Here is a 21,930-nt window from a genome sequence, read left to right as displayed (position 1 = left end):
ATAACAGGACTACCAGGTGGTGCCATAAATAACAGGACTACCGGATGGTGTCATAGATAACAGGACTCCCGGATGGTGCCACAGATAATAGGACTCCCAGATGGTGTTACAGATAACAAAGCGCTCGGATGTTGCAACAGATAACTAAAGTTCCAGAGGCGGAAATTCCCAGCACGTAAACGAACGCATAACGTATATAAGCACATACGAAAGGTTGATTTGGTGTGCCTGTTGGTGGAACTGAGCTTCCCCCGGTCACCCAGCGCTGTTTTGCCTAATTACCGCTTGCTAAATAAAATCGATTGATTGACGCAGAATCGATTTATTGGCTCTTATTTATAACAGGGTGACCAGCCGCCCCCCTTTTCCGCGCGGCCGAAGGGCGCGGGGGGGGGTCCCGGTAGGGCGGCGAGCCGGCGGGTGAGGATGCAGAGCGGGCCAATCAGATGGCGCGGGAGGGCTGGAGGGCTGGAGGAGCGGAGCGCTGGTTGGCTGCCTAGGCACGTCAGTTGCCTTTCTGTCTGCCAATCAGATTGCCGGGGGGCGGGCGTCGAGGGCTGGGTACTGCGCATGCCCCAAAGAGGGAGCGCTGATAGGCTGAGATATGCTGATTGGCGTGCCGCCCGCAGCCAATGATGTTGCCGAAGAGGCGGGCGTAGTGGTGTCCCTACTGCGCATGCCCCAGCCGCGATCGCTGATAGGCGGCGAGAGAGGTGATTGACGTGTCCCGGGGAGCCAACCGCGATGCTGCAAGGGGCGGGTGCTGCTGTCTCCCTAGTGCGCATGCCCAAACCGCGAGCGCTGATAGGTCCGCGGTGTCTCGGTGCCGGGCCGGGGGGGGGGGGGAGAGACCGGGAGCGAACGGGAACGGGGGTCGGGGCGGCTGCGGAGCGCTCGCTGCGGCCGGCGGAGCCCGGCGGGACGGCGGGGGAGCGCGAGGGGAACGGAGCGGCGAAAGAGGCGGCAGGTGAGTGCGGCAGCGGCGAGGGTGACCGTGCCGTTGGAACGGGGGGAGCGGGAGGGGCCGGCGCGGCGCGGCGCGGTGGCGTTCGGTTCCGGTTCCCCCCCCCCCCGCCCTTACGGCCGCGCTGGCGAAGCTGCTGGGAGGCGTGCGGTCCGGAGCCGCGTCTCCCTCCGGCGCAGCGCCCGTGCCCGGTGCGGCAGCCCCTCCGGGAGCGGCGCAGCCCCCGTCGGTCGCGGGGACGGTTACAAGCAGAGCTAAGGCGCGGTTGCGGGCGGGCTGGGTGGCGTGGCGAGCGGGGCGCCGCTTCGGCGGGAGCTCGGGGCGAGCCCCGGCGGGTTCCGTGTCCTGCGGGCGCGGCTTTCGCGCCGCGGCTCTCTCTGTGCGCTTTTTTGTTTGGTCGCGTTTGTTTTTTGGGTTTTTTTTGGCGGGATTCCCGCGAAACGCGGCACGACCGCTCGCCCGGGGCTGCCGCGGCGGGTCTCAGTGGCGCCGTCCTGTGGGCAAAGCGCGGTACTGCACCCGGCCGCCCCAACGCGGTGCCGCGGCGCGCCTCGGTGCTGCCGCCCTGTGGCGAAACTCGGGTACTGCAGCGCACGGCAAGGGGGGGGGCAGAGACGCCGATCGAGCCGCGGGGGTTCGCGGTCGGGTCTGTGCGTGCCGGTGTCCGTCCCCCCGACGGGGGTCAGGTCCCCATTGGTGTGCAAACGACATCCCTCCCTCGGGGCCTCCTTAAACGTTTAATGACATAAATATTGCTCCTGCTAACGTTGTCGGCGCGGCTTCTTTCCTGAGGGGATCCGTCTGGCAGTCGGTGGCCCACGGTTGCTCGGCAACAGCAGAAGCGGATTGAAGGGACCGGCCGCTGGAGGATGCCGAAGCCTCCCGGGTCAGCGATGGGAGCAGCTTTGCGTAAAGCGAGGGGTACGTGAAGCCGGGCGTGCGGTGCCGACCGCCCAGCAGGTAAGGGAAGCTAAAGCTTTACCTCCAGGGACTTCTGCCCAGAAAGCTGAAGCAATTGCTCTCGCGTGAGCTGTAGAGTTACGCAAAGAGAAGAAGATTAGTAGCTGCACTGATTCTAAGCAGGTTTCTTGAAGGGTGCGGGCCCTTGAAGCCGTTTGAAAAGAATAAAGTGTATTAACGGCACAAGGGAGGCAGATTAAACGTGATGCTCCGGTTGCTGGAAGCTGTGCTGTTGCGAGGAGAGTTGCCGTCACGCGTTGCAACGGGCCTCAGAAGGGAAACGCTGCTCAGGAAACTGGCAATAAATTGGCAGGCGCCGCTGTAAAACCAGCCACCGAGAGGACAGAGACCGGTACGGAAGCCGCGTCTCTGAGCCCAGGTGGCCGTGTCCTCCAGCCAACGTCAGGAAACTGTAACAAAGAGGATAAGCAATTAATAGGAGATTAATAGCCCGATCAGAATTAGGGTCCAAAGGAGCCGTCACCGGCGACGGGAGAGCAGCGGCGCCTCGCGGCGCGAGGAGCTGACGCGCTCTGTCGAGATCGGACGAACAGGTAAGAGCGAATTTAGAAGCTCTGTGCGAACGAGGCAGTGGGAAACGTGCCTAGAAAACCATCTTGATGGTGCACGCGGGGTACAGACAAGAGCAGCCGGACGAGGGAAACGTACCAGGACAACGCTGGCAAAGGGAGTTCCCCGAGCTGCCTGGAAAAGGGGGGTGTCGATACCGGCCGGCACGAACGGCTCCCTTCTCGGGTCGGCCGGAAGCGTTGCCGTGCCGGGGGGCGGCTGCCGGCCTGCGGGCCGGGGCTGCGGCTGTTTGGGGCGCTGCCCCCGCTTTGTTTTCCTCGGGGAGCCCCCCCACGTTCGGGGGCTTGTGGGACGTGCACGTGCGAATGACACGGTGTTCCCAGCTGCTCTGTTCTCTGCCTTGTTTTTTCAGGCGCCTGTCCCTGTTTTCTCTTCCCGCTTTTGAAGAGAAGCTGCCGAGTCAGCGTACGCTGCGGTGAAGTTCTACAAGATGCAGCCCTCAGGAACCGGTTGACGTGAGGGAAATGCTTTCTGACCGCCTGCGCGGTGAGGGGACGTTTTTCACCTTTTAGCTCCTTCTGCACGACAAGAGGGAGACGGAAGGTTAAGTAACACGTTGTTTAGGAGCTGAGAGCTTAGTTTGTATTTAACTAATAATTAAGAGACGTGTTGTCAGCGAGAAACTAAACGATTACAACTAACCTCATCAAATGAAGTAAAGACAGGCCAGCCAGGCGTGGTGGTGGAGTTGCTCTCTATGTGAGAGAGCAGCTACAGTGTACTAAATTCTGCCCAGGAGCGGATGAGGAGCGAGTTGAGAGTGTATGGGTCAGGATCAAGGGGCAGGCTGGCAGGGGTGACACTGCTGTGGGCGTCTGTTACAGGCCACCAGATCAGGCTGAGGAAGTTGATGAGGCCTTCTATGGGCAGCTGAGAGCGGCCTCACGGTCACAGGCCCTGTTGTTGTGGGGGATTTTAAGTTCCCTGGTGTTTGCTGGAAGGACCGTTCAGCCAGCCAGCCACAGTCCAGGAGGTTCCTGCCGTGCATCGGTGAGAACTGCCTCATGCAGGTGGTGGAGGAGCCGACTGGGAGAGGTGCACTGCTGGATCTCATCCTCGCTAGCAAGGAGGGTCTGGTCGAAGCAGGAAAGGTTGAGGGCTGCCTGGGCTGCAGTGACCACGAGAAGGTGGAGTTCAGCATCTTGTGTGGCAGGAACAGAACAGCAAGTAGAATTGCAGCCCTGGACTTCAGCAGGGCCAACTTTGGCCTTTTCAAGCAATTGCTGGGGGAAATCCCACGGGCAAGACTGCTTGAAGGAAAAGGGGCCCGAGATAGCTGGGTTGCATTCAGAGATTGCTTCTTCCACGCTCAGGATCAGAGCATCCCCACACGAAGGGAGTCAAGGAAGGGAGCCAGGAGGCCTGCGTGGTTGAATAGGGATCTGTTGGGTATGCTCAAGCAGAAGAGGAGAGTTTGCAGGTCATGGAGGCAGGGGCTGGCCACTTGGGAGGAATATAAGGCTGCTGTTAGAGGATGCAGGAAGGCAGCTAGGATAGCCGAGGCCCCCTAGAATTACAGCTGGCGAGAGGGGTCAAGGACAGCAAAAAGAGCTTTTTCAAATACATAGCAGATAAAACTAACACCAGAGGCAATGTAGGCCCACTGATGAACGGGGTGGGTGCCCTGGTGGCAGAAGATACAGAGGAGGCAGAATTCCTGAATGCCTTCTTTGTCTCTGTCTACTCTGCCGGAGGCCGTCCTGGGGAGCCCTGTACCCCTGAGACCCCGGATGAAGCCAGGTCAGTGGAGGAGTTTGCTTTAGTCGATGAGGACTGGGTTAGGGAGCAATTAAATAGTCTGGACATCCATAAATCCACGGGTCCGGATGGGATGCACCCGCGGGTGCTGAGGGAGCCGGCTGAAGTCACTGCTGGACCGCTCTCCGTCATCTTTGCCAAGTCTTGGGAAACGGGGGAGGTGCCCGAGGACTGGAGGAAAGCAAATGTCACTGCAGTCTTCAAAAAGGGCAAGAAGGAGGACCCGGGTAATTACAGACCGGTCAGCCTCACCTCTGTCCCTGGGAAAGTAATGGAACAGCTTCGCCTAGACAATAGAGCAGTGAGGTGGGTTGCAAACTGGCTTAAGGAGAGAAGCCAGAGAGCGGTAGTCAATGGTGCGGAGTCCAGCTGGAGGCCAGTATCCAGTGCAGTGCCTCAGGGGTCAGCGCTGGGGCCAATGTTGTTCAATATATACATTAACGATTTGGACGAGGGAATAGAGTGCACTATCGGCAAGTTTGCTGATGACACCAAGCTGGGAGGGGTGGCTGACACGCCAGAGGCTGTGCTGCCATCAGAGACCTGGACAGGCTGGAGAGTTGGGCGGGGAATAACCTGATGAAATTTGACAAGGGCAAGTGTAGAGTCCTGCACCTGGGCAGGAACAACCCCAGGTTCCAGTATAGGTTGGGAAATTACGTATTAGAGAGCAGTGGAGGGGAAAGGGACCTGGGGGTCCTGGTGGACAGCAGGGTGACCATGAGCCAGCCCTGTGCCCTTGTGGCCAGGAAGCCAATGGTACCTGGGGTGGGTTATAAGGGGGTGGTCAGTAGATCGAGAGAGGTCCTCCTGCCCCTCTGCTCCGCCCTGGTGAGACCGCATCTGGAATATTGTGTCCAGTTCTGGGCCCCTCAGTTCCAGCAGGACAGGGAACTGCTGGAGAGGGTCCAGCGTAGGGCAACCAAGATGATTAAGGGAGTGGAGCATCTCCCTTATGAAGAAAGGCTGAGGGAGCTGGGTCTCTTTAGTTTGGAGAAGAGGAGACTAAGGGGGGACCTTATCAATGTTTATAAATACATAAAGGGTGAGTGCCATGAGGATGGAGCCAGGCTCTTCTCGGTGGCAAACAACGATAGGACAAGGGGTAATGGGATCAAGCTGGAACACAAGAGGTTCCGCTTAAATTTGAGAAGAAACTTCTTCTCAGTGAGGGTGGCAGAGCCTGGCCCAGGCTGCCCAGGGGGTTTGTGGAGCCTCCTTCTCTGCAGACATTCAAAACCCGCCTGGACGTGCTCCTGTGCGACCTCACCTGGGCGTTCCTGCTCCACGGGGGGATTGGACTGGATGATCTTTTGAGGTCCCTTCCCGTCCCAAACATACTGTGATACTGTGAAGAATGCGGCTTAGCAGCGCTGCTGACTCTGCCGTCCCGTTCCCTTCCCCGTTTCAGCCGGCGAGGCGGCCGGAGGACCCGCTCTGTGCGGCCGCGGGGCCCGCGGAGTCGAGGGCTCTGTCGGCGCGCCCCGGGGGTTTCTCTGGAGAGACTCCTCGTCTCGGTCGCGTGGCGGCGGGGACGGACGAGGACCTCTGGCGAGGGGTCTTTCTGCGCTGGGAGCCGGGACCGGGCACGCGCTCGCGGGGCGTCCGTAAGTCGCGGTACGGAATTTAGGCAGGATAGCGCGCACGGGCTTGCGAGCGCCTTACAGGCGTGCGGTGGTTGCTCGTGCGGCCAGCTTTTGGTGTCGGTTGTTCCGGCGCTCCGTCGCGGTGTAGAGCCGGCCCCGTACGTAGCGGTGAGGCGTACCGCAGTTCGGTTTGATTCTCGGATAGGCCTCGGCTCTGACTGTGCACTCGAACGCCAAAACCTACAGCGGAAGCTGCGGTGGCTTTAGCGTGCAAGGGGCGCGAGCGCCGTGAAGCCGCCCGTGTGGCCGAGCGTCCCGATCGCGGCGCTGAGCGTTAGACGGACTTGAGCCGCGTGCCGGAATTGTTTTGTTTTGGAGAGGGCGGGATAAACTTGGAGCACAACTTGTGAGGGCGGTACGTCGTGGGCAGGTTTTAGTATTGCCTGTGGAGTGCCGCTAGAAGCGTTCGTAGTTCTTGCTTGTCTCTGTTACAAGATGAGCCGTGTCGTCCTGCGTGACGCGTAACGGGAGGACGGCGCGGTAGCGGTGCTCTGCAAAAGAGCCCGTTGTGGGTATTTTAGCTCGCGGGAAAGGGATTGGGGAACCACCTGGTGGTAATGCGAGGAGAGCAGCCCTGGCGAAACCTGAGGAGCCGAGGCCGTTGTATAAATTGGACAAGGAAGGAAAGGCTGCGGGCACAGCGCGGTGCTGCACCCGGCCGCCCCAACGCGGAACTCTAATGTGGAATTCCTGTGTTTCAGAGGGGGAGCTGTGACCGCCCCGTGCTCAGCAGACCCCCCAGCCCGGGTCGGGGGAGCAGCGCCGGAGCGGGAGACGCGGCTCCGTCCTCCGTCCCCAGCGTGCCGGGGGGCGGCTGCCGGCCTGTGGGACGTGGCTGCGGCTGTTCGGGGCGCTGCCCCCCCATTTTTGGGCGCTCTGGTATGTACATAGGTAAATGGCGTTTTAAAGTAATGTGCTGCCCGCTGGGGCTGTTTTCCTTTTCTACCTTTTTTTTTTTTGAGTGAATAAATGGGGGGACTCGGGGGGTGACGATGATGTTGCTGGAGGAGCAGGCCAGTGAGAGATGGGGGCTTTCAGCCCCAAAATGCCTGAACAATCATGGGTGGGGTGTTTAGTGGTACTGTGGGGAGGAGAAATGTCTCCCTGTCCGTTGCAGAGAAAACAGAACAATCCCACATCAAAGCTGTCCTAGAGAAGTACTTGCTGTTTGTCATTGCGGTTCTAGAGCAGCCCGATGTGCTGTTAAAGGTTGTGGTGGTGCGGGTCAGGGATCCCCAGGCTGTGCCGAGACCGCAGGACGGCTGCTGGTGGAACAAAGTCAAGGACAGCTTCTCAGAGTAAGAACCTCTCTATTTGTTCTCCTCGGGACACATCCCTTTGCCTCTGGACCCCTCACAAGCTCACTCGCCACCTTGTTCCCTCAGAAACCCGTTTCCTCCCAGTTCCTCTGCGATTGCCCTGCCTGCCTTTGGGTCCCTGCAGGCTCGTTGGTGGCATCACGGTGCCTGTTTGACCTTTTGCCCCGTTAAATTCCCCTCTTTTCTCTCTTCCCCTCAAAACTTCCCCAGTTGCTCTTGTCACATGCCAGAGGCCTCATTTTCCCCTCTTGTCTCCTCTCAGGACCCCCCATCTGTTGGCCCCTGTCGAGGGTTTAGATTGCGGGGTGACAGTAAAACCCTGGCAGATGTATTGTTAACCCCGTCTCCCCCCCACTTCCCCCTTTTGCCCCTCCCTCTCCCCCCTTCCCACTCAGGACAGGCGATCCGGAGGGAAAGAAGGACAGAGAGAAGAGAGTTGGAAAAACTGACAGTGTTTTACTAATGCTATATTAAGAGTAGAGAAAATAATACAAAACCAATCCTGAAAGTCTCAGCAACTGCAGAGCCAGCACCTGAAGTCCTGGACTGGACTCTGCAGCCAACCGGAGCTGGATTCAGTCTCTCAGTAGGCCTCAGTTTGCAGGGACGACTAGCAAGGTCCTCTCCTAATGTCACCATAAGCAGAAGGGACGAAAAGGGGCAAAGAGGACAAGATCCTCATGATCTGCCACTTGTATATGAAGTATTCATGTGAAGGGGATGTTATACACGGTTGGTCAGTTTGTTGGTCACCTGTTTCTTGTTGCTCCTCTTGCAAGATGTGAATCTGTCCTGTCAACAAGTAAGCATTCCATTGCAATGTTTATCAAAACATGTATGTATCTGGTTCTCCAGGAAAAGGCAGCTAATATGAAGCTTTAGCTGACAGGCAAATTCATGCTGTCTGCCTATCAGATTGCCGGAGGGGCGGGCGTCGAGGGCTGGGTACTGCGTGCCGCCCGCAGCCAATGATGGTGCGGAAGAGGCGGGCGTTGCGGTGTCCCTACTGCGCATGCCCCAGTCGCGAGCGCTGATAGGCGGAGAGGGAGATGATTGACGTGTCCCAGGGAGCCAACCGGGATGCGGCAAGGGGCGGGTGCTGCAGTCTCCCTAGTGCGCATGCCCAAACCGCGAGCGCTGATAGGTCCGCGGTGTCTCGGTGCCGCGCCGTGGGGGGAGACCGGGAGCGAACGGGAACGGGGGTCGGGGCGGCTGCGGAGCGCTCGCTGCGGCCGGCGCCCGGGCATCGGGAGGCGGGCGGCTCAGGGCCGCCCTTCGTGAGGTTTCCCGGAGGCGGCAGGAGGGCGGAGGGGAAGGAGGGGACAGCCGGGGACCTCCCGCCGCGGGCGTCTTCGGGGCGCGGCGGCTGTCGGTGCCCGCGGAGCCCGGCGGGACGGCGGGGGAGCGCGAGGGGAACGGAGCGGCGAAAGAGGCGGCAGGTGAGTGCGGCAGCGGCGAGGGTGACCGTGCCGTTGGAACGGGGGGAGCGGGAGGGGCCGGCGCGGCGCGGCGCGGAGGCGTTCGGTTCCGGTTCCCCCCCCCGCCCCCCCCCGCCCTTACGGCCGCGCTGGCGAAGCTGCTGGGAGGCGTGCGGTCCGGAGCCGCGTCTCCCTCCGGCGCAGCGCCCGTGCCCGGTGCGGCAGCCCCTCCGGGAGCGGCGCAGCCCCCGTCGGTCGCGGGGACGGTTACAAGCAGAGCTAAGGCGCGGTTGCGGGCGGGCTGGGTGGCGTGGCGAGCGGGGCGCCGCTTCGGCGGGAGCTCGGGGCGAGCCCCGGCGGGTTCCGTGTCCTGCGGGCGCGGCTTTCGCGCCGCGGCTCTCTCTGTGCGCTTTTTTGTTTGGTCGCGTTTGTTTTTTGGGTTTTTGTTGGCGGGATTCCCGCGAAACGCGGCACGACCGCTCGCCCGGGGCTGCCGCGGCGGGTCTCAGTGGCGCCGTCCTGTGGGCAAAGCGCGGTACTGCACCCGGCCGCCCCAACGCGGTGCCGCGGCGCGCCTCGGTGCTGCCGCCCTGTGGCGAAACTCGGGTACTGCAGCGCACGGCAAGGGGGGGGGCAGAGACGCCGATCGAGCCGCGGGGGTTCGCGGTCGGGTCTGTGCGTGCCGGTGTCCGTCCCCCCCCGACGGGGGTCAGGTCCCCATTGGTGTGCAAACGACATCCCTCCCTCGGGGCCTCCTTAAACGTTTAATGACATAAATATTGCTCCTGCTAACGTTGTCGGCGCGGCTTCTTTCCTCAGTGGATCCGTCCGGCAGTCGGTGGCCCACGGTTGCTCGGCAACAGCAGAAGCGGATTGAAGGGACCGGCCGCTGGAGGATGCCGAAGCCTCCCGGGTCAGCGATGGGAGCAGCTTTGCGTAAAGCGAGGGGTACGTGAAGCCGGGCGTGCGGTGCCGACCGCCCAGCAGGTAAGGGAAGCTAAAGCTTTACCTCCAGGGACTTCTGCCCAGAAAGCTGAAGCAATTGCTCTCGCGTGAGCTGTAGAGTTACGCAAAGAGAAGAAGATTAGTAGCTGCACTGGTTCTAAGCAGGTTTCTTGAAGGGTGCGGGCCCTTGAAGCCGTTTGAAAAGAATAAAGTGTATTAACGGCACAAGGGAGGCAGATTAAACGTGATGCTCCGGTTGCTGGAAGCTGTGCTGTTGCTAGGAGAGTTGCCGTCACGCGTTGCAACGGGCCTCAGAAGGGAAACGCTGCTCAGGAAACTGGCAATAAATTGGCAGGCGCCGCTGTAAAACCAGCCACCGAGAGGACAGAGACCGGTACGGAAGCCGCGTCTCTGAGCCCAGGTGGCCGTGTCCTCCAGCCAACGTCAGGAAACTGTAACAAAGAGGATAAGCAATTAATAGGAGATTAATAGCCCGATCAGAATTAGGGTCCAAAGGAGCCGTCACCGGCGACGGGAGAGCAGCGGCGCCTCGCGGCGCGAGGAGCTGACGCGCTCTGTCGAGATCGGACGAACAGGTAAGAGCGAATTTAGAAGCTCTGTGCGAACGAGGCAGTGGGAAACGTGCCTAGAAAACCATCTTGATGGTGCACGCGGGGTACAGACAAGAGCAGCCGGACGAGGGAAACGTACCAGGACAACGCTGGCAAAGGGAGTTCCCCGAGCTGCCTGGAAAAGGGGGGTGTCGATACCGGCCGGCACGAACGGCTCCCTTCTCGGGTCGGCCGGAAGCGTTGCCGTGCCGGGGGGCGGCTGCCGGCCTGCGGGCCGGGGCTGCGGCTGTTTGGGGCGCTGCCCCCGCTTTGTTTTCCTCGGGGAGCCCCCCCACGTTCGGGGGCTTGTGGGACGTGCACGTGCGAATGACACGGTGTTCCCAGCTGCTCTGTTCTCTGCCTTGTTTTTTCAGGCGCCTGTCCCTGTTTTCTCTTCCCGCTTTTGAAGAGAAGCTGCCGAGTCAGCGTACGCTGCGGTGAAGTTCTACAAGATGCGGCCCTCAGGAACCGGTTGACGTGAGGGAAATGCTTTCTGACCGCCTGCGCGGTGAGGGGACGTTTTTCACCTTTTAGCTCCTTCTGCACGACAAGAGGGAGACGGAAGGTTAAGTAACACGTTGTTTAGGAGCTGAGAGCTTAGTTTGTATTTAACTAATAATTAAGAGACGTGTTGTCAGCGAGAAACTAAACGATTACAACTAACCTCATCAAATGAAGTAAAGACAGGCCAGCCAGGCGTGGTGGTGGAGTTGCTCTCTATGTGAGAGAGCAGCTACAGTGTACTAAATTCTGCCCAGGAGCGGATGAGGAGCGAGTTGAGAGTGTAAGGGTCAGGATCAAGGGGCAGGCTGGCAGGGGTGACACTGCTGTGGGCGTCTGTTGCAGGCCACCAGATCAGGCTGAGGAAGTTGATGAGGCCTTCTATGGGCAGCTGAGAGCGGCCTCACGGTCACAGGCCCTGTTGTTGTGGGGGATTTTAAGTTCCCTGGTGTTTGCTGGAAGGACCGTTCAGCCAGCCAGCCACAGTCCAGGAGGTTCCTGCCGTGCATCGGTGAGAACTGCCTCATGCAGGTGGTGGAGGAGCCGACTGGGAGAGGTGCACTGCTGGATCTCATCCTCGCTAGCAAGGAGGGTCTGGTCGAAGCAGGAAAGGTTGAGGGCTGCCTGGGCTGCAGTGACCACGAGAAGGTGGAGTTCAGCATCTTGTGTGGCAGGAACAGAACAGCAAGTAGAATTGCAGCCCTGGACTTCAGCAGGGCTAACTTTGGCCTTTTCAAGCAATTGCTGGGGGAAATCCCACGGGCAAGACTGCTTGAAGGAAAAGGGGCCCGAGATAGCTGGGTTGCATTCAGAGATTGCTTCTTCCACGCTCAGGATCAGAGCATCCCCACACGAAGGGAGTCAAGGAAGGGAGCCAGGAGGCCTGCGTGGTTGAATAGGGATCTGTTGGGTATGCTCAAGCAGAAGAGGAGAGTTTGCAGGTCATGGAGGCAGGGGCTGGCCACTTGGGAGGAATATAAGGCTGCTGTTAGAGGATGCAGGAAGGCAGCTAGGATAGCCGAGGCCCCCTAGAATTACAGCTGGCGAGAGGGGTCAAGGACAGCAAAAAGAGCTTTTTCAAATACATAGCAGATAAAACTAACACCAGAGGCAATGTAGGCCCACTGATGAACGGGGTGGGTGCCCTGGTGGCAGAAGATACAGAGGAGGCAGAATTCCTGAATGCCTTCTTTGTCTCTGTCTACTCTGCCGGAGGCCGTCCTGGGGAGCCCTGTACCCCTGAGACCCCGGATGAAGCCAGGTCAGTGGAGGAGTTTGCTTTAGTCGATGAGGACTGGGTTAGGGAGCAATTAAATAGTCTGGACATCCATAAATCCACGGGTCCGGATGGGATGCACCCGCGGGTGCTGAGGGAGCCGGCTGAAGTCACTGCTGGACCGCTCTCCGTCATCTTTGCCAAGTCTTGGGAAACGGGGGAGGTGCCCGAGGACTGGAGGAAAGCAAATGTCACTGCAGTCTTCAAAAAGGGCAAGAAGGAGGACCCGGGTAATTACAGACCGGTCAGCCTCACCTCTGTCCCTGGGAAAGTAATGGAACAGCTTCGCCTAGACAATAGAGCAGTGAGGTGGGTTGCAAACTGGCTTAAGGAGAGAAGCCAGAGAGCGGTAGTCAATGGTGCGGAGTCCAGCTGGAGGCCAGTATCCAGTGCAGTGCCTCAGGGGTCAGCGCTGGGGCCAATGTTGTTCAATATATACATTAACGATTTGGACGAGGGAATAGAGTGCACTATCAGCAAGTTTGCTGATGACACCAAGCTGGGAGGGGTGGCTGACACGCCAGAGGCTGTGCTGCCATCAGAGACCTGGACAGGCTGGAGAGTTGGGCGGGGAATAACCTGATGAAATTTGACAAGGGCAAGTGTAGAGTCCTGCACCTGGGCAGGAACAACCCCAGGTTCCAGTATAGGTTGGGAAATTACGTATTAGAGAGCAGTGGAGGGGAAAGGGACCTGGGGGTCCTGGTGGACAGCAGGATGACCATGAGCCAGCCCTGTGCCCTTGTGGCCAGGAAGCCAATGGTACCTGGGGTGGGTTAGAAGGGGGTGGTCAGTAGATCGAGAGAGGTCCTCCTGCCCCTCTGCTCCGCCCTGGTGAGACCGCATCTGGAATATTGTGTCCAGTTCTGGGCCCCTCAGTTCCAGCAGGACAGGGAACTGCTGGAGAGGGTCCAGCGTAGGGCAACCAAGATGATTAAGGGAGTGGAGCATCTCCCTTATGAAGAAAGGCTGAGGGAGCTGGGTCTCTTTAGTTTGGAGAAGAGGAGACTAAGGGGGGACCTTATCAATGTTTATAAATACATAAAGGGTGAGTGCCATGAGGATGGAGCCAGGCTCTTCTCGGTGGCAAACAACGATAGGACAAGGGGTAATGGGATCAAGCTGGAACACAAGAGGTTCCGCTTAAATTTGAGAAGAAACTTCTTCTCAGTGAGGGTGGCAGAGCCTGGCCCAGGCTGCCCAGGGGGTTTGTGGAGCCTCCTTCTCTGCAGACATTCAAAACCCGCCTGGACGTGCTCCTGTGCGACCTCACCTGGGCGTTCCTGCTCCACGGGGGGATTGGACTGGATGATCTTTTGAGGTCCCTTCCCGTCCCAAACATACTGTGATACTGTGAAGAATGCGGCTTAGCAGCGCTGCTGACTCTGCCGTCCCGTTCCCTTCCCCGTTTCAGCCGGCGAGGCGGCCGGAGGACCCGCTCTGTGCGGCCGCGGGGCCCGCGGAGTCGAGGGCTCTGTCGGCGCGCCCCGGGGGTTTCTCTGGAGAGACTCCTCGTCTCGGTCGCGTGGCGGCGGGGACGGACGAGGACCTCTGGCGAGGGGTCTTTCTGCGCTGGGAGCCGGGACCGGGCACGCGCTCGCGGGGCGTCCGTAAGTCGCGGTACGGAATTTAGGCAGGATAGCGCGCACGGGCTTGCGAGCGCCTTACAGGCGTGCGGTGGTTGCTCGTGCGGCCAGCTTTTGGTGTCGGTTGTTCCGGCGCTCCGTCGCGGTGTAGAGCCGGCCCCGTACGTAGCGGTGAGGCGTACCGCAGTTCGGTTTGATTCTCGGATAGGCCTCGGCTCTGACTGTGCACTCGAACGCCAAAACCTACAGCGGAAGCTGCGGTGGCTTTAGCGTGCAAGGGGCGCGAGCGCCGTGAAGCCGCCCGTGTGGCCGAGCGTCCCGATCGCGGCGCTGAGCGTTAGACGGACTTGAGCCGCGTGCCGGAATTGTTTTGTTTTGGAGAGGGCGGGATAAACTTGGAGCACAACTTGTGAGGGCGGTACGTCGTGGGCAGGTTTTAGTATTGCCTGTGGAGTGCCGCTAGAAGCGTTCGTAGTTCTTGCTTGTCTCTGTTACAAGATGAGCCGTGTCGTCCTGCGTGACGCGTAACGGGAGGACGGCGCGGTAGCGGTGCTCTGCAAAAGAGCCCGTTGTGGGTATTTTAGCTCGCGGGAAAGGGATTGGGGAACCACCTGGTGGTAATGCGAGGAGAGCAGCCCTGGCGAAACCTGAGGAGCCGAGGCCGTTGTATAAATTGGACAAGGAAGGAAAGGCTGCGGGCACAGCGCGGTGCTGCACCCGGCCGCCCCAACGCGGAACTCTAATGTGGAATTCCTGTGTTTCAGAGGGGGAGCTGTGACCGCCCCGTGCTCAGCAGACCCCCCAGCCCGGGTCGGGGGAGCAGCGCCGGAGCGGGAGACGCGGCTCCGTCCTCCGTCCCCAGCGTGCCGGGGGGCGGCTGCCGGCCTGTGGGACGTGGCTGCGGCTGTTCGGGGCGCTGCCCCCCCATTTTTGGGCGCTCTGGTATGTACATAGGTAAATGGCGTTTTAAAGTAATGTGCTGCCCGCTGGGGCTGTTTTCCTTTTCTACCTTTTTTTTTTTTGAGTGAATAAATGGGGGGACTCGGGGGGTGACGATGATGTTGCTGGAGGAGCAGGCCAGTGAGAGATGGGGGCTTTCAGCCCCAAAATGCCTGAACAATCATGGGTGGGGTGTTTAGTGGTACTGTGGGGAGGAGAAATGTCTCCCTGTCCGTTGCAGAGAAAACAGAACAATCCCACATCAAAGCTGTCCTAGAGAAGTACTTGCTGTTTGTCATTGCGGTTCTAGAGCAGCCCGATGTGCTGTTAAAGGTTGTGGTGGTGCGGGTCAGGGATCCCCAGGCTGTGCCGAGACCGCAGGACGGCTGCTGGTGGAACAAAGTCAAGGACAGCTTCTCAGAGTAAGAACCTCTCTATTTGTTCTCCTCGGGACACATCCCTTTGCCTCTGGACCCCTCACAAGCTCACTCGCCACCTTGTTCCCTCAGAAACCCGTTTCCTCCCAGTTCCTCTGCGATTGCCCTGCCTGCCTTTGGGTCCCTGCAGGCTCGTTGGTGGCATCACGGTGCCTGTTTGACCTTTTGCCCCGTTAAATTCCCCTCTTTTCTCTCTTCCCCTCAAAACTTCCCCAGTTGCTCTTGTCACATGCCAGAGGCCTCATTTTCCCCTCTTGTCTCCTCTCAGGACCCCCCATCTGTTGGCCCCTGTCGAGGGTTTAGATTGCGGGGTGACAGTAAAACCCTGGCAGATGTATTGTTAACCCCGTCTCCCCCCCACTTCCCCCTTTTGCCCCTCCCTCTCCCCCCTTCCCACTCAGGACAGGCGATCCGGAGGGAAAGAAGGACAGAGAGAAGAGAGTTGGAAAAACTGACAGTGTTTTACTAATGCTATATTAAGAGTAGAGAAAATAATACAAAACCAATCCTGAAAGTCTCAGCAACTGCAGAGCCAGCACCTGAAGTCCTGGACTGGACTCTGCAGCCAACCGGAGCTGGATTCAGTCTCTCAGTAGGCCTCAGTTTGCAGGGACGACTAGCAAGGTCCTCTCCTAATGTCACCATAAGCAGAAGGGACGAAAAGGGGCAAAGAGGACAAGATCCTCATGATCTGCCACTTGTATATGAAGTATTCATGTGAAGGGGATGTTATACACGGTTGGTCAGTTTGTTGGTCACCTGTTTCTTGTTGCTCCTCTTGCAAGATGTGAATCTGTCCTGTCAACAAGTAAGCATTCCATTGCAATGTTTATCAAAACATGTATGTATCTGGTTCTCCAGGAAAAGGCAGCTAATATGAAGCTTTAGCTGACAGGCAAATTCATGCTGTCTGCCTATCAGATTGCCGGAGGGGCGGGCGTCGAGGGCTGGGTACTGCGTGCCGCCCGCAGCCAATGATGGTGCGGAAGAGGCGGGCGTTGCGGTGTCCCTACTGCGCATGCCCCAGTCGCGAGCGCTGATAGGCGGAGAGGGAGATGATTGACGTGTCCCAGGGAGCCAACCGGGATGCGGCAAGGGGCGGGTGCTGCAGTCTCCCTAGTGCGCATGCCCAAACCGCGAGCGCTGATAGGTCCGCGGTGTCTCGGTGCCGCGCCGTGGGGGGAGACCGGGAGCGAACGGGAACGGGGGTCGGGGCGGCTGCGGAGCGCTCGCTGCGGCCGGCGCCCGGGCATCGGGAGGCGGGCGGCTCAGGGCCGCCCTTCGTGAGGTTTCCCGGAGGCGGCAGGAGGGCGGAGGGGAAGGAGGGGACAGCCGGGGACCTCCCGCCGCGGGCGTCTTCGGGGCGCGGCGGCTGTCGGTGCCCGCGGAGCCCGGCGGGACGGCGGGGGAGCGCGAGGGGAACGGAGCGGCGAAAGAGGCGGCAGGTGAGTGCGGCAGCGGCGAGGGTGACCGTGCCGTTGGAACGGGGGGAGCGGGAGGGGCCGGCGCGGCGCGGCGCGGAGGCGTTCGGTTCCGGTTCCCCCCCCCGCCCCCCCCCCGCCCTTACGGCCGCGCTGGCGAAGCTGCTGGGAGGCGTGCGGTCCGGAGCCGCGTCTCCCTCCGGCGCAGCGCCCGTGCCCGGTGCGGCAGCCCCTCCGGGAGCGGCGCAGCCCCCGTCGGTCGCGGGGACGGTTACAAGCAGAGCTAAGGCGCGGTTGCAGGCGGGCTGGGTGGCGTGGCGAGCGGGGCGCCGCTTCGGCGGGAGCTCGGGGCGAGCCCCGGCGGGTTCCGTGTCCTGCGGGCGCGGCTTTCGCGCCGCGGCTCTCTCTGTGCGCTTTTTTGTTTGGTCGCGTTTGTTTTTTGGTTTTTTTTTGGCGGGATTCCCGCGAAACGCGGCACGACCGCTCGCCCGGGGCTGCCGCGGCGGGTCTCAGTGGCGCCGTCCTGTGGGCAAAGCGCGGTACTGCACCCGGCCGCCCCAACGCGGTGCCGCGGCGCGCCTCGGTGCTGCCGCCCTGTGGCGAAACTCGGGTACTGCAGCGCACGGCAAGGGGGGGGGGCAGAGACGCCGATCGAGCCGCGGGGGTTCGCGGTCGGGTCTGTGCGTGCCGGTGTCCGTCCCCCCCCGACGGGGGTCAGGTCCCCATTGGTGTGCAAACGACATCCCTCCCTCGGGGCCTCCTTAAACGTTTAATGACATAAATATTGCTCCTGCTAACGTTGTCGGCGCGGCTTCTTTCCTCAGTGGATCCGTCCGGCAGTCGGTGGCCCACGGTTGCTCGGCAACAGCAGAAGCGGATTGAAGGGACCGGCCGCTGGAGGATGCCGAAGCCTCCCGGGTCAGCGATGGGAGCAGCTTTGCGTAAAGCGAGGGGTACGTGAAGCCGGGCGTGCGGTGCCGACCGCCCAGCAGGTAAGGGAAGCTAAAGCTTTACCTCCAGGGACTTCTGCCCAGAAAGCTGAAGCAATTGCTCTCGCGTGAGCTGTAGAGTTACGCAAAGAGAAGAAGATTAGTAGCTGCACTGGTTCTAAGCAGGTTTCTTGAAGGGTGCGGGCCCTTGAAGCCGTTTGAAAAGAATAAAGTGTATTAACGGCACAAGGGAGGCAGATTAAACGTGATGCTCCGGTTGCTGGAAGCTGTGCTGTTGCTAGGAGAGTTGCCGTCACGCGTTGCAACGGGCCTCAGAAGGGAAACGCTGCTCAGGAAACTGGCAATAAATTGGCAGGCGCCGCTGTAAAACCAGCCACCGAGAGGACAGAGACCGGTACGGAAGCCGCGTCTCTGAGCCCAGGTGGCCGTGTCCTCCAGCCAACGTCAGGAAACTGTAACAAAGAGGATAAGCAATTAATAGGAGATTAATAGCCCGATCAGAATTAGGGTCCAAAGGAGCCGTCACCGGCGACGGGAGAGCAGCGGCGCCTCGCGGCGCGAGGAGCTGACGCGCTCTGTCGAGATCGGACGAACAGGTAAGAGCGAATTTAGAAGCTCTGTGCGAACGAGGCAGTGGGAAACGTGCCTAGAAAACCATCTTGATGGTGCACGCGGGGTACAGACAAGAGCAGCCGGACGAGGGAAACGTACCAGGACAACGCTGGCAAAGGGAGTTCCCCGAGCTGCCTGGAAAAGGGGGGTGTCGATACCGGCCGGCACGAACGGCTCCCTTCTCGGGTCGGCCGGAAGCGTTGCCGTGCCGGGGGGCGGCTGCCGGCCTGCGGGCCGGGGCTGCGGCTGTTTGGGGCGCTGCCCCCGCTTTGTTTTCCTCGGGGAGCCCCCCCACGTTCGGGGGCTTGTGGGACGTGCACGTGCGAATGACACGGTGTTCCCAGCTGCTCTGTTCTCTGCCTTGTTTTTTCAGGCGCCTGTCCCTGTTTTCTCTTCCCGCTTTTGAAGAGAAGCTGCCGAGTCAGCGTACGCTGCGGTGAAGTTCTACAAGATGCAGCCCTCAGGAACCGGTTGACGTGAGGGAAATGCTTTCTGACCGCCTGCGCGGTGAGGGGACGTTTTTCACCTTTTAGCTCCTTCTGCACGACAAGAGGGAGACGGAAGGTTAAGTAACACGTTGTTTAGGAGCTGAGAGCTTAGTTTGTATTTAACTAATAATTAAGAGACGTGTTGTCAGCGAGAAACTAAACGATTACAACTAACCTCATCAAATGAAGTAAAGACAGGCCAGCCAGGCGTGGTGGTGGAGTTGCTCTCTATGTGAGAGAGCAGCTACAGTGTACTAAATTCTGCCCAGGAGCGGATGAGGAGCGAGTTGAGAGTGTATGGGTCAGGATCAAGGGGCAGGCTGGCAGGGGTGACACTGCTGTGGGCGTCTGTTGCAGGCCACCAGATCAGGCTGAGGAAGTTGATGAGGCCTTCTATGGGCAGCTGAGAGCGGCCTCACGGTCACAGGCCCTGTTGTTGTGGGGGATTTTAAGTTCCCTGGTGTTTGCTGGAAGGACCGTTCAGCCAGCCAGCCACAGTCCAGGAGGTTCCTGCCGTGCATCGGTGAGAACTGCCTCATGCAGGTGGTGGAGGAGCCGACTGGGAGAGGTGCACTGCTGGATCTCATCCTCGCTAGCAAGGAGGGTCTGGTCGAAGCAGGAAAGGTTGAGGGCTGCCTGGGCTGCAGTGACCACGAGAAGGTGGAGTTCAGCATCTTGTGTGGCAGGAACAGAACAGCAAGTAGAATTGCAGCCCTGGACTTCAGCAGGGCTAACTTTGGCCTTTTCAAGCAATTGCTGGGGGAAATCCCACGGGCAAGACTGCTTGAAGGAAAAGGGGCCCGAGATAGCTGGGTTGCATTCAGAGATTGCTTCTTCCACGCTCAGGATCAGAGCATCCCCACACGAAGGGAGTCAAGGAAGGGAGCCAGGAGGCCTGCGTGGTTGAATAGGGATCTGTTGGGTATGCTCAAGCAGAAGAGGAGAGTTTGCAGGTCATGGAGGCAGGGGCTGGCCACTTGGGAGGAATATAAGGCTGCTGTTAGAGGATGCAGGAAGGCAGCTAGGATAGCCGAGGCCCCTAGAATTACAGCTGGCGAGAGGGGTCAAGGACAGCAAAAAGAGCTTTTTCAAATTACATAGCAGATAAAACTAACACCAGAGGCAATGTAGGCCCACTGATGAACGGGGTGGGTGCCCTGGTGGCAGAAGATACAGAGGAGGCAGAATTCCTGAATGCCTTCTTTGTCTCTGTCTACTCTGCCGGAGGCCGTCCTGGGGAGCCCTGTACCCCTGAGACCCCGGATGAAGCCAGGTCAGTGGAGGAGTTTGCTTTAGTCGATGAGGACTGGGTTAGGAGCAATTAAATAGTCTGGACATCCATAAATCCACGGGTCCGGATGGGATGCACCCGCGGGTGCTGAGGGAGCCGGCTGAAGTCACTGCTGGACCGCTCTCCGTCATCTTTGCCAAGTCTTGGGAAACGGGGGAGGTGCCCGAGGACTGGAGGAAAGCAAATGTCACTGCAGTCTTCAAAAGGGCAAGAAGGAGGACCCGGGTAATTACAGACCGGTCAGCCTCACCTCTGTCCCTGGAAGTAATGGAACAGCTTCGCCTAGACAATAGAGCAGTGAGGTGGGTTGCAAACTGGCTTAAGGAGAGAAGCCAGAGAGCGGTAGTCAATGGTGCGGAGTCCAGCTGGAGGCCAGTATCCAGTGCAGTGCCTCAGGGTCAGCGCTGGGGCAATGTTGTTCCTATATATACATTAACGATTTGACGAGGGAATAGAGTGCACTATCGGCAAAGTTTGCTGATGACACCAAGCTGGGAGGGGTGGCTGACACGCCAGAGGCTGTGCTGCCATCAGAGACCTGGACAGGCTGAGAGTTGGGCGGGGAATAACCTGATGAAATTTGACAAGGGCAAGTGTAGAGTCCTGCACCTGGGCAGAACAACCCCAGGTTCCAGTATAGGTTGGGAAATTACGTATTAGAGAGCAGTGGAGGGGAAAGGACCTGGGGGTCCTGGTGGACAGCAGGGTGACCATGAGCCAGCCCTGTGCCCTTGTGGCCAGGAAGCCAATGGTACCTGGGGTGGGTTATAAGGGGGTGGTCAGTAGATCGAGAGAGGTCCTCCTGCCCCTCTGCTCCGCCCTGGTGAGACCGCATCTGGAATATTGTGTCCAGTTCTCGGGCCCCTCAGTTCCAGCAGGACAGGGAACTGCTGGAGAGGGTCCAGCGTAGGGCAACCAAGATGATTAAGGGAGTGGAGCATCTCCCTTATGAGAAATGGCTGAGGGAGCTGGGTCTCTTTAGTTTGGAGAAGAGGAGACTAAGGGGGACCTTATCAATGTTTATAAATACATAAAGGGTGAGTGCCATGAGGATGGAGCCAGGCTCTTCTCGGTGGCAAACAACGATAGGACAAGGGGTAATGGGATCAAGCTGGAACACAAGAGGTTCCGCTTAAATTTGAGAAGAAACTTCTTCTCAGTGAGGGTGGCCAGAGCCTGGCCCAGGCTGCCCAGGGGTTTGTGGAGCCTCCTTCTCTGCAGACATTCAAAACCCGCCTGGACGTGCTCCTGTGCGACCTCACCTGGGCGTTCCTGCTCCACGGGGGGATTGGGACTGGATATCTTTTGAGGTCCCTTCCCGTCCCAAACAACTGTGATACTGTGAAGAATGCGGCTTAGCAGCGCTGCTGACTCTGCCGTCCCGTTCCCTTCCCCGTTTCAGCCGGCGAGGCGGCCGGAGGACCCGCTCTGTGCGGCCGCGGGGCCCGCGGAGTCGAGGGCTCTGTCGGCGCGCCCCGGGGGTTTCTCTGGAGAGGACTCCTCGTCTCGTCAGCGTGGCGGCGGGGACGGACGAGGACCTCTGGCGAGGGGTCTTTCTGCGCTGGGAGCCGGGGACCCGGCACGCGCTCGCGGGGCGTCCGTAAGTCGCGGTACGGAATTTAGGCAGGATAGCGCGCACGGGCTTGCGAGCGCCTTACAGGCGTGCGGTGGTTGCTCGTGCGGGCCAGCTTTTTGGTGTCGGGTTGTTCCGGCGCTCCGTCGCGGTGTAGAGCCGGCCCCGTACGTAGCGGTGAGGCGTACCGCAGTTCGGTTTGATTCTCGGATAGGCCTCGGCTCTGACTGTGCACTCGAACGCCAAAACCTACAGCGGAAGCTGCGGTGGCTTTAGCGTGCAAGGGCTGCGAGCGCCGTGAAGCCGCCCGTGTGGCCGAGCGTCCCGATCGCGGCGCTGAGCGTTAGACGGACTTGAGCCGCGTGCCGGAATTGTTTTGTTTTGGAGAGGGCGGGATAAACTTGGAGCACAACTTGTGAGGGCGGTACGTCGTGGGCAGGTTTTTAGTATTGCCTGTGGAGTGCCGCTAGAAGCGTTCGTAGTTCTTGCTTGTCTCTGTTACAAGATGAGCCGTGTCGTCCTGCGTGACGCGTAACGGAGGACGGCGCGGTAGCGGTGCTCTGCAAAGAGCCCGTTGTGGGTATTTTAGCTGGCGGGAAAAGGATTGGGGAACACACTGGTGGTAATGCGAGGAGAGCAGCCCT

The 21,930-nt window shown here is 59.6% G+C and overlaps 1 protein-coding gene across 4 annotated transcripts; it reads left to right on the top strand.

Moving 5' to 3' along the window:
• The first annotated feature begins 8,566 nt into the window (after nucleotides 1–8,566).
• Nucleotides 8,567–17,190, top strand: LOC135578939 (collagen, type I, alpha 1a-like). Of its 4 annotated transcripts, XM_065055310.1 has the most exons (5): nucleotides 8,567–8,677; nucleotides 9,476–9,604; nucleotides 10,587–13,746; nucleotides 14,340–14,517; nucleotides 14,825–17,190. In XM_065055310.1, the coding sequence occupies exon 5, from the start codon at nucleotides 16,007–16,009 to the stop codon at nucleotides 17,135–17,137; it is 1,131 nt and encodes a 376-aa protein (XP_064911382.1). In that variant the 5' UTR covers nucleotides 8,567–8,677; nucleotides 9,476–9,604; nucleotides 10,587–13,746; nucleotides 14,340–14,517; nucleotides 14,825–16,006; the 3' UTR covers nucleotides 17,138–17,190. The 4 variants fall into 4 exon arrangements, with proteins under 4 accessions (XP_064911382.1, XP_064911384.1, XP_064911383.1 ...); XM_065055312.1 differs by having other exon boundaries at nucleotides 10,587–10,777; nucleotides 14,340–17,190; XM_065055311.1 differs by having other exon boundaries at nucleotides 10,587–13,609; nucleotides 14,340–17,190.
• Nucleotides 17,191–21,930: the final 4,740 nt, after the last annotated feature.

Source organism: Columba livia, chromosome 3, assembly GCF_036013475.1.
Source record: "Columba livia isolate bColLiv1 breed racing homer chromosome 3, bColLiv1.pat.W.v2, whole genome shotgun sequence".
NCBI lineage: Eukaryota > Metazoa > Chordata > Aves > Columbiformes > Columbidae > Columba > Columba livia.
Note: the sequence above shows the minus strand (reverse complement) of the source record. Positions and strands in the feature narration are given on the sequence as shown.

Excerpts from the sequence above, each read along its gene's own strand:
- LOC135578939 (XM_065055312.1), top strand. The coding sequence starts at position 16,007 with ATGATTGACGTGTCCCAGGGAGCCAACCGGGATGCGGCAAGGGGCGGG.